General features: G+C 46.0%; 1 protein-coding gene across 1 annotated transcript in view; it reads right to left on the bottom strand.

The window, feature by feature from the left end:
* Positions 1-506: 506 nt before the first annotated feature.
* VPS39 (VPS39 subunit of HOPS complex) overlaps positions 507-11,999 on the bottom strand; it is a 109,894-nt gene continuing 98,401 nt past the window's right edge. The window contains exons 24-25 of the mRNA XM_088456590.1: positions 7,667-7,758; positions 507-1,786 (exon numbers count right to left, since the gene is read on the bottom strand). Coding sequence (XP_088312716.1) covers positions 1,705-1,786; positions 7,667-7,758 — 174 coding nt within the window. The 3' untranslated portion in view covers positions 507-1,704. The remainder of the gene's footprint in view (positions 1,787-7,666; positions 7,759-11,999) is intronic.

Here is an 11,999-nt window from a genome sequence, read left to right as displayed (position 1 = left end):
GTGGTCAAACTGGTGCAGGAATATCATTTTGTTTTTTCATTAAGATTATCCCTGACCTGTTGGATAAGGAGTGTTTGTAGCCCTAGAGCGAAAGTAGAGGTGAGAATACCGATTTGGGATATTTAGCTATTGTGTACCTGGGTGACAAGTGACTGAGCACTGTCATATTGGAGTTACCTCCTACACTAGGAGGGGAGAGGGGCCTGGTTACAGAGGTGCTTTGGCGAGTGAGGCCCCATAAATTGTGCAGAGCAGGGTACATGGAAGGTGCACAGTAACAGAGGGCAACCTGGTTGTATAAATCAAAAATACATTAGTGTTAGCTTGTATTCCCTAGGAGCTAGGCTAGTCACCTAATGTTAGTAATTGGGGCTACAGACTGCAGATAGAGGATTCATCTTATTCATTCCTATTGCCCAACCTCCTGGAGGCCGCTGAGACCTCACCTCACCCTTCCTGTCTTCATGAGAGGTAGAAAACAAAGTGAGAGAATACAAACGTATGAATTGCACTTTATTACAAATGCAATAGGTTCTAGGCACCATTATTCATTAATTAAAATGTTTACATGTGTGAAAAAATGTAAATACAGTATTATATTTATACTAAAGGCAAAGCAAGAACAGGCATGTCATACAGGATATTCCCAATAACAAAGCGTTTCTATATTTCTAGAGGCTACTTCCAGCTCTCCTTCATATTCCACATTCTTCATTTAGAAACTTGCAGATAGAAAAGGGTAATAACTAAGTACCATCTCCTGTAACACGTCTCACTGTACTGAGCTGCTGCTGTGACATAGTCCTGTCACAGATATGTCTGATTGTCATCCATGAAATTGCACAGGAACTATTAAGGATAGGTAGGAAATTCTCACAATACTACTGCGTACAATGCGCTCATGTTACATTGCTTGTTATAGGTCACTCGCATTGGGATGGTGCCACGCTAGTCTTACCTACTACAATACAAAAGTGCAAGTTGGGTGTTTCTGCTGCTCTGCGCAGTTTATCCAGCGAGTCACCAACAGAAACCGGCATCGTCACCACTATCCGCTAACACATAACACAGTCAGTGACAACTGGTTTTCATTACACAAAGTTTTTCTTATGCCTAAGATGTTTAATGTATAATGTTTAAGGCGATGAATAAAACAAAAAATAACATAATAATATGTCTTTACTTGTTTTGTTTTTGGAATATAATGGCTTCTTTATTGTTACTGCAGTAGCTGATTTCAGTAACTAGCGCTGTAATAGTGTTAGGATAATTTGCCTTTTGTATCTCTACATATATTTACTTTATCTATAGCAATATAACTGCACCATCAGAATATTATACATAGACTGCAGGATAATAACCTATCCCTCATTTTTTATAAAGTTTTATATATATATACACATTAACAAAACTGTACAACATGTAAAACTGACACAAGGCGTGCACTTCTTGTGTCTGCAAAGCTTATTCACTGTGCAAATCCTTCCATCCTCTTGACACTTGAAGTTAATAGAATACAGATTTGTTATAGGACCCATCATCAGTACATAATTGGCACATGGTCCAGCTGCATGACACAACATCTCAGTGTCTGACAGGATAAAGATGGCATGTACAAGTCCGTCTGCCAGATCAGCATCTCACTCCCAGGTGACGTCTCCTTAGCGGCTCTGCGGATGTCCTGCTGTCTTGTAATAACATCACTCATGTACAGGAGTCTACAGAGCTGACATCCTTTGCACAGAAATAATGGACAACCAAACCACTAGGATGCCGAGCAAAAGCGCTGCAAATGGGGACAAGAAAAGAAAGAGTAATAAACAGCCGACATGGCAACAGGCTGTAATTTCTCTATTTACCTGGGGAAAGGGGTGAGACAAGGGAATGTTTTACATCTCATTCACGTTTCATGCAGGAATACCCAGCACTCATATATATATATATATATATATATATATCTCACGTCGGGGTGCTTGCCAAGATCATTTATCTTAAATAGAACATCTAATTTTCCTAAGAAATGGATGGAAACACTCACCAATTAGGTTTGAACAACCAGTCTTATATTAGAACAATGGATATTTATAATCCGCCAAGACAGGTGTCATTTATAATCCGCCACATATAGTGTCGATATTTCGGTTCAACATGAGAACCTTTCTCAAGACGGACGTGTAATACAATGTGATATGCAAAGAATTACATCTTATTAGCGGGTGCTGAGTAAAATCTCCATACTAGCCGCGCCAGGCAGTGGTACACAAGTCATGCTGATTATATACATAATTTGATATTTATCTTATTCAAATGATAGTCACATAATATGAAGCACAGAAACTGGTTTATCAGGGTCATTAACATATGAACAAACCTGGCCATGGCCTTAGCCAGTTCACACATATAGACCACAAAGGCAAAAGATTTACATCTCAACACACGTGGCTGTGACTTTTGTTGTAACACAAAGTTGGAACCACCCCCACTAGTTTCAACTGACCAAGAGTTTCAGTAGACCTGGGTAGGATCTTCTCAATAAGGTTTGAAACACCACTTTCATGGCCGCACCTATCAGTTGAGGCAGGGTGGTTAGATTCCCATACAGAGAGAGGGACCACAGACCAGAGATTTGCAGAGAGAGACACAGACACGCTGCTACAGCTATACCACAAGGATGGGATCTCAACACTCTTCAATGGAGAAGCTGGCTCCTTTCCTCCCTGATGGACAAGTATCTAACTCTCTCTCTACCCACATTTGGCTTACATGGACCTCGATAAAGGCATGGTTAATAGTCTGTATAATTATGTGTTAGTCTATATGTATATCTGTAGTGATTTGTGTTTAACAAGCAGTAGATGCTATAGTAGTTCTGTGGTGTTTTGTTCATAGTGGAGTTTTTGCCATAAGTATTATACACCGTTTGATATACTCGATTATGTGGTTTAAACAATAGGTTCCATGTGCTTCTTCACCCTCCCCCTATTGAACCATGTGCTTGGAACAATAGTATGGCCTGGGAAAGTTAGGTTTATGAATGCTGGCTGTATTCTAAAAAGGACTGTGTGGTTAGAATTAAGATGGAATTGTTTTGATAGTTTATACCTTCTGAATTATTATAAACATAATGGAATCTGTAAAATGTGTATATTTCAGTTTGATGAAAGCCGGTGAATGTGGTTTGTTGAAGGAGAATGCCGATTGCCATGTGCTTTTCACTTTGGTGATAAGGCCTTGAACCATGTGCTTGATTCAATAAGGGTTGTGAATTACTAATATTGTGATCATAGGCCCTGATTCAGACCCACTCGCAAGCGGCTGTCCGCTCGCAAGTGGGTCGATGGTCTGCACTGAGCATGCGCACGACGGAGGGAGCTCCGTCGTGCGCATGCGCCAGACGCGACGAGCGAAGGAAAGTCCTTCGCTCGTTGTGTCTGATCAAAGGGGGCGTGCTGTCGATGTTGATTGACAGCACGCCCCCTTTGGTGGGCGTCCCGGGGGCGTGCCTCCCTGACGGAGGCGTTCCCACGGCAACGCCTCCCGTCAGAAGCCGGCCCACTGACATCACTAGTGATGTCAGTGGGAGTGATTTGGGCTCTGATAGAGCCAAAATCACTCCGGGGCTTGCGGTTGAAAACCTCAACCGCAGGCTCCGGCTCGCAGTTTCGATGGTTGCGATGGTCACGACCATCGCGGCCATCAAACTGCACGCTCGTATAGGCTGTGGGTGGTGACCCACAGCTATACGAGCGTCCAGGAGGACGCTCCATTTTTATGGAGGGCGCCCCTCATTCAGAGCGTGCGCTCTGCTCAGAGCGTACGGCTCTGAATGAGGGCCATAGTTATAATCCTAGACTTTAATTGGTGTAATCGCTTTGTATAGTTCAAATAGGCTTGTGTGTGTAATGGAGGCTGCAGTTTGCTAATATGGCCGATCCCATGTGATCCTTTACCCTCCTCCCATTGAACCATGTGCTTGGAACAATAGTATAGCCTGGGAAGCATAGGGATGTGTTATATTCTTGTGGTTTAGCTGTAATATGGTGTTATATAGTAGATATTAAAATGGAATAATTATATTGTAATAGGCTCAAATACCATACATTGTTTGATAGCTATACCTTAGGACTTGAACCATGTGCTTGATTCAATAAGGGTTATGTGTATAATGTGATACTACGGATGGATTCGATTGTATGATTCAAATAGGTTTGTTATCGTGAGAGATGAATTTGGGATGGTGACGGTAGTTTGCTAATATGGCCGCCACCATGTGGCTTAAACAATATAATTCATGCTATCCTACCCACCCCATTGAATCATGTGCTAAACAATATCACGGCCTAGGAAGTATAGGCTAGTGAATACTAAACGTCCAACAACGTTCCAATATGGTCTCCCATCCCCCTTACACTTCTCTGCATATCTGTACACACACACACACACAAAATCTCCCCCCCTCCTCCCCCTCCTTAAGTGTTATTTTAGATGAATGTGCCCCACAGTAATTTATAGATATAGTATCTGCGGTAACTCTTATCCCCTATAAACATACATAATCAAGCACAACATACACACACACACACCTTCCACCATAGCAACCATGTTTTTTCTCTCTCTCTAGCTGGCAGGACAAAGTGGGTTATAGTTACACATAAGCTAGGGAAGGCCATTTGAAAAGCGGCGGTGTTATCACTGCAAAATACTGTGCGATGAAATGCGACCATCATTTGTAAAACATTCGATAGTTCCCACATATGTAAAGCAGTGAGTTTGTTTGGGCATGCACAAATGAATTACCAATGAATTACATTGCAGAACATCACTCATACCGCAACAAAAAGCCATTGGTGGCCAACCTCGCAAGAAGGCAATCAGAATGAAAATCTAGCGGAGTCATGAAAAAACATTGATGGCTGCGAACCATTACAGTCCAATGTCCATCTGTACCATGAGCTGGAGAGCAACAGGCCCTGCTCAGCCAAATGAGGGGCTAATACTTAAGGGAGGCGATTGTTTGTGTCAGATCCCTGCCAGTGGCGTAACTAGGATACAGTGGTGTAACCCCCCCCCCCCCTAAGTGCGTGCCCCGGGAAAAAATGGGTGTGGTCACTGAAAAAGGGGCATGTTAACATGGCACACCCCTTTGTCATCACTCTGGGAACATTCCTTTTCCTTCCATATGCACCTTAATGCAGTGCCTTTTATAGAGTACCCCCTGTAGTGGTCCCTCTTATGCAGGCCCCCATTAGTGGGTCCCCTTATGCAGCCCCCCCATTAGTTCCCCTTATACAGTGCCCCCAGTAGTGGGCCCGTTTATGCAGGCTCCCAGTAGTGCCTCTTATACAGTGCCCCCAGTAGTGGTCCCCCTTATGCAGGCCCCCAGTAGTGATCCCCCCTATGCAGTGTTCTCTGTAGTGATCCTCCCTATTCAGTGGCCCCAGTAGTGGTGCCCCCTGTAGTAAGTTCCTATATAGTGCCCCTTATGTAGTCCCCTCCTTGTGCAGGCCCCCAGTAGTGATCCCCCCTATGCAGTGCCCCTTATACAGTACCCCCTTATACAGTGCCCCCAGTAGTGGTCCCCCTTATGCAGGCCTCCAGTAGTGATCACCCCTATGCAGTGCCCCTTATACAGTGCCCCATGTAGTGGTCCCCCTTATGCAGCCCCCCAATAGTGCCCCTTAAACAGTGCCCCCAGTAGTGGTCCCCCTTATGCAGGCCCCCAGTAGTGCTACCAATAGTGGTCCCCCTTATGCAGGCCCCCCAGTAGTGATCCCCTCTATGCAGTGCCCCCTATAGTGGTCCTCCCTATTCTGTGCCCCCAGTAGTGGTCCCCCCTGTGCAGTGCCCCTTGTGCCCCCAGTAGTAAATTCCTTATATAGTGCCCCCAGTAGTAGTCCCCCAATGCCGTGCCCCCAGTAGTAGTCCTCCCCCCAATAGTGCCCCAAGTTGTGGTCCCCCCCCCATTGCAGTGCCCCCAGTAGTAGACCCCGGCTCCTGCAGTGGGCGCAGCAGTCAATGAGAGTCTGTCTGACTCTCATTGGCTGCTAAGTAAAACAAACACACAGCAGACGGCTGTGTGTTTGTTACTGTGTAGTGCTGACCAAACTCTATCCGGTCAACACTACACTGACCACAGTGTCCTGGACCACGGCCGGCGGCATCCCCTGCGCCGCCGATCCGATGGTGCCAAGGGCACAAGCCCTGCTCGACCCCCCCTAGTTACGCCACTGTTCCCTGCTCTTCATTAGTTGGTGATTTGTACAGGTAAGCATAATGATACATTTAATAAGTTATATATTTGCTTCATTTGTTTTATTTTGGCAGCAGAATTTGAAGTTGGACTGGAAGAATTTCGCTCTCCCAGCAGAAAGAAATGGCCGTCACTGTCCCAGCTCTATTACCAGTCTACACCTTCTGCACAATGCTAAGTGACACATACAGTGCAGAATGGCAAAAACGGAGCATGAAGATTGTATTGCAGGAACTTTGCACCTCTGCTGCTCCGGAGAGAGACTATGGGCCTGATTCTATGTCACACACACAAGTGCATGCAGCAGCGTCTATAGGCAGTCACCCTTCTGTGACGTAATACAAATGGCACTATACACTCCTTCCTCTGTGTACATGTGTGTGGCTGAATGTACAGGGTCTGAGATGCCCACTCTTAGCACCCATATATGCTATAATACAAATTGGCGCATCTTTATACACCACCATTGAAAATAGACACCTGCTTTTGGCAGGTGTCTCTGTATGACCACTGCGTTTTATGCTTGTGGCTGTGTGTCTGGGAATGCAGCCGCTTGCACTGACACGCCCACAACACGCACACTGAACAGACCATTGTTGCGTTTATATCTAGCCAGTGACTGCCCAGGAACGCCCGTCACTTTTCCACTCCATTTCTGATACCGTCTGTCCCGACCTCCACAGCACCTTTCTGCGTACATCTGTGTAACACATGCGTCATCGTTTTCGGAAATTTTCATGCAGGCTCAGGTGCAAAAAAAATCTCAACTGCGTGACATCGGCAGCGCGTGCAACTCAGAATCACGCCCTATCTGTCTGTCATTTCTACTGATATCCCAACGGACAGGGCCTGGTGCGCTGGGACACTTATTCTGGCTAATAATGATCATTGTCATTCCTAGAGTGAGGAGATCATGCCGAGCTGTACAGTATTATCTGCCCGCTCCATAGTAACACTATAGTACTGTGATTTACAGGCATGTAGCACTATCAGTATTGCTCTGACTGTGTCTGACATCATTTACATTTTCTGGAGCAGAATGTAGCACAGGAGTTTCACCCTTCAACACAGCATGTTTATCATATCTCTTCACTCAGTCACTAATAAGCCTGTGATGTGGATAATTTATGCACACTCTTGCAACGGCGTTCTCACGACCACCCACAAACGGCACTTCCTGTCAATCACTGGATAATGGAACTGTGACTGCCTGCGATCGCATTCCCGATTGCAGCGCCTGGTTCGCGCACACGCACTGTATCTTATACGCAGATCGCAAAAATCGTCCGAGTGTGTGCGTCTTAGCACTTGCAATCAGGCCCTGAGAACGAATATATACATATTTATATATCGTGTATTTGAGTGCAGTATTTTAGGTTACGGGTGCTAGAAATGTAAATATGGGACCAGACGAACCTGTTTCCGATTTTTTTCTTACACACACTGCAAATCTTCTCCTCTGTGATAACACACTTAACCTGCTGATGGGAAATCCTCTCCTCTTGTACCTGTAGAAGATTTGGACAGTAACTTGCACAGAATTTATGTTCAAAACAAACAAATGTAACTCCCAACATTACAGATACAAAAAAAATGGGACAGAGGGCGTGTCTGCGTCACAAAGGAGGCGTGGCTACATCATGACTGGGGCGTCCCTAGTGCTCGTGATGTGCTAGGCTGCCCGTTTACTACCTCCCCTCCCCACATCATATCTAACCTCCCCACGCACGTAGCACCTGTTCAGTACTGACCTGCAGTGCAGAGATACCTCCCAACTCTCCCACCATAGTACAAATCTGCCCGCAAGTGGGACATAGTGCTCAAATTGGGACAGTTGGAAAATGCATGTTATAGTTATGTAGGTGCTTCACTGGCCTAAAGCATACACTATTCTTCCCGTAGTATAACTTTATAAACCACTGTGACACAGTCAGATTAGGGGGTCCCTCTCCTGGGTAGGGGACTCCTTCCTTACACACACAGCAGCCGGGAAATAGTACGCCAGACTGGATTCGAGTACAAGCTGGTCGGTGCCAGTCTTTATTGTGCAAAACAGAAACAACAAAAAAGAAACCATAAACATAAATCCTAGCCCTGGCTGGGCTCTAACTTTACAGGTGGTTCCCTCACTACCAGAACCTGGCAGGGCCTAATGCCCTCATCAGCAACAAAGGCACAGCACAGCACTTACAGATAGGTTTTTCAAGTGTCTCTGAGCAAACTCCCTGCCTGCTCTCCCAGATGAGACACTCAGCCCTAAACAAACTAGGCTTATATCGGCCACTCTCAGGTGGAAACCCTAACAAGCCTTACCAGGCTGCAAGGCCCAAAACCTGGAGTGGCCGTGGGTGGAGCCCTCCCTCTCCTCTCACCCACAACCCCCAGGTCCCAAACCGGCTTTTCAAAAAACCGAGACTCAAGCCTGCTACACTGCAGACTTTCTCCTGGGGGTTTAAAACACATAAGACAGGAATCTGGGACAAATGTACCTGCCACAGACCACTTTACCAGTGATCCTATCACATATCCCCCCCCTTTGTTTCGACCTGTGGGGCGGAACAACTGAAGCCCCCAAACAATGAACGCGTGACAACGCGTCTGCATTGGCCAGCTGGCTTCCTGGCCTGTGTTCCACTGAAAATGTAAAAGTTTGTAACGCCAAGAACCATCTCGTAATTCTCGCATTACTGTCCTTATTTTCGGACATCCACTTCAAAGGGGCATGGTCAGTGATCAATTTGAACTTTCTTCCAACCAAGTAGTACCTGAGAGCCTCTAACGCCCACTTTATGGCCAACGCCTCCTTCTCCACTGTGGCATAGTTTCTCTCATGTACATTCAACTTTCTGCTTAGATAGAAAATAGGGTGTTCCTCACCCTCCTTGTTCTGGGACAGGACCGCTCCTATACCTAACTTCTGATGCATCGGTTTGTACTATGAACTCCCTGTCAAAATTAGGAGTCATCAGGACTGGTTGGGAACACAACGCTACTTTCAACTCCTGAAAAGCTTTTTCTGCCTCAGGACTCCATTCTACCATGACTTTTTGTTTGCCTTTGGTCAGGTCAGTCAGTGGGACTGCCATGGTGGCAAAGTTGGGTATAAATCTCCTGTAGTACCCCGTAATTCCCAAGAAGGCTCTCACCTGCTTCTTATTCAGAGGCCGTGGCCAGTTTTGTATGGCATCAACCTTATTGAGCTGAGGCTTTATCAGGCCTCTGCCAATGGTGTATCCCAGATATTTTACTTCCTCCATGCCTAGACAACACTTTTTTGGGTTGGCTGTCAAACCTGCCTTATAGAAGGAGTCCAACACTGCTTGTACCCTGGGTAAGTGAGACTGCCAATTAGGACTATGAATGACCACGCCATCCAGATAAGCAGCCGCATACCGTCTATGGGGCCTTAGAATCCTGTCCATCATTCTTTGGAAGGTAGCAGGTGCCCCATGTAGCCCGAAGGGCAACATCTTGTACTGAAACAAGCCCTCTGGCGCTGAAAAAGCTGTCTTTTGTTTGGCGCTCTCGGTTAACGGTACTTGCCAATACCCTTTGGTTAGGTCAAGAGTGGTTAAATACCTCGCCGTCCCTAGTCTCTCAATCAGTTCATCCACTCTTGGCATCGGGTAGGCATCGAATTTTGAAACACTGGTCAACTTTCGGAAGTCATTGCAGAAACGCACACTCCCGTCGGGCTTTGGAATCAACACAATGGGACTTGACCATTCACTATGTGATTATTCAATAACCCCTAACTCTAGCATATTTTTAATTTCTTTCGACACCGATTCTCTTTCTGCTTCTGGTAACCTATAGGGCTTTAGATTAACTTTAACTCCTGGGTCAGTGATTATGTCATGTTTAATGACCGAGGTTTTCCCAGGTACCTCAGAGAACAGCACCCTACTTCTGATCAGAAACTCCTTGACCTCTTGTTGTTGAATTGCCGACAGGGATTTTGCCACTGTCACTTCGGGAACTAAGGGCCCCCTGATTTACTGGAGGGGCTCGGACGGCCGACAGTACCGTTCTATCTTTCCAGGGCTTTAACAGTTTTATATGGTATATCTGTTCCGGCTTTCTTTTCCCCGGCTGGTAAACTTTGTAATTGACCTGTCCCACTCTTTCTAAGATTTCAAAGGGCCCTTGCCATTTAGCCAAAAGTTTATTTTCCACAGTGGGAACCAACACTAACACTCTGTCCCCAGGAGCAAAGCTGCGTAACCGAGCATTGCGGTTGTATACCCTCTGCTGTGCCTGTTGAGCCTGTTCCAGGTGCTCTCTCACTATCGGCACTACTGCAGCAATTCTCTCCTGCATTTGAGAAACATGCTCAATCACCGTTTTGTAAGGACTAGACTGCCCCTCCCATGTCTCTTTGGCAATGTCTAGTAACCCCCTTGGGTGTCTCCCATACAACAAGTCGAAGGGTGAAAACCCGGTGGAGGACTGGGGAACCTCTCTTATGGCCAACAATAAATACGGCAATAAGTAATCCCAATCCCTACCATCCTTGTCGACCACTTTCCTAAGCATGTGTTTTAACGTCTTGTTAAACCTCTCGACCAGCCCATCGGTTTGGGGGTGATAAACCGAAGTTCTTAACTGTTCAATTTTGAACAGGCGGCATAACTCTTTCATGACTTTTGACATAAACGGTGTACCCTTGTCAGTTAGTATCTCCTTAGGTATACCCAGCCTGCTAAAGACATGAACTAGCTCTCTGGCAATGGTCTTGGTTGACGTATTGCGCAACGGGATCGCTTCCGGGTACCTGGTAGCGTAATCCATTATGACCAGAATATACTGGTGTCCCCTGGCAGACTTCATTAAGGGTCCAACCAAATCCATTGCTATTCTTTCAAACGGCACCTCTATAATAGGCAATGGAACTAGTGGACCCTTAAAATGTGGCCTGGGAGCATGATACTGACACTCAGGGCAGGATGCGCAAAAGTCAGATACCTCTTTATGAAGCCCGGGCCAGAAAAACCTCTGCATTATTCGCTCAGTGGTTTTCTCTACCCCTAGATGGCCTGCCGTTATATGACCATGGGCCAGATCCAACACTGTTCTTCTGTAGGCTTTGGGAACTATTAGTTGTTCCACAATATCTTCCCCCTTCTTAGTCACCTGATATAACAAATCCTGACACATTGCCATGTGGGGATAGGACAAAGGTCTACCAGGGTCTACGGGTTTACCATCAACTACTTTTACATTCCCCCTGGCTTTTACCAAAGTAGGGTCATTCAACTGCTCCATGGCAAAGACCTCTCTTCTGACCTCTAAATCAGGCAGACGATCAACTGGCCCAACAACACTTCCCACCTCAATGGGAGGCACATCAGTTGGCGGGCCACCGTCACGCTCCGCATTCTCTAGTTCACCAATCATAGTAGAAAAAGGGAATAACTCTGACTCAGAAGAAACTCCCTCCTCCACTACATCGACAACCTTCTCAAATGGATCGGGGTTGTTCACTTCTGGAACAAAACGGCTTTCCCACAACTTCCAGAAGTGAGCAAAGTCTCTCCCCAATATTGCATCGTACATCAGACCATGCACCAAACCCACAGAAACTATAGCAGAACCACATGGTGTCTCGATGTTCCCCTCGGCAGTAACATAATATTGAGTATCCCCATGTATGCAGGTCACACCAACAGTTTTCCCCCTGCGCCTCAAGGGGTTCACCAGCTCAGCTTTCATAAGTGTCACCAAGCTACCAGAGTCTAACAGTGCCTCT

The sequence above is a fragment of the Taudactylus pleione genome, unplaced genomic scaffold, assembly GCF_031769625.1.
Source record: "Taudactylus pleione unplaced genomic scaffold, aTauple2 ptg000707l, whole genome shotgun sequence".
NCBI classification, from domain to species: Eukaryota; Metazoa; Chordata; class Amphibia; order Anura; family Myobatrachidae; genus Taudactylus; species Taudactylus pleione.
This window is presented reverse-complemented; position numbering and strand designations above follow the sequence as displayed.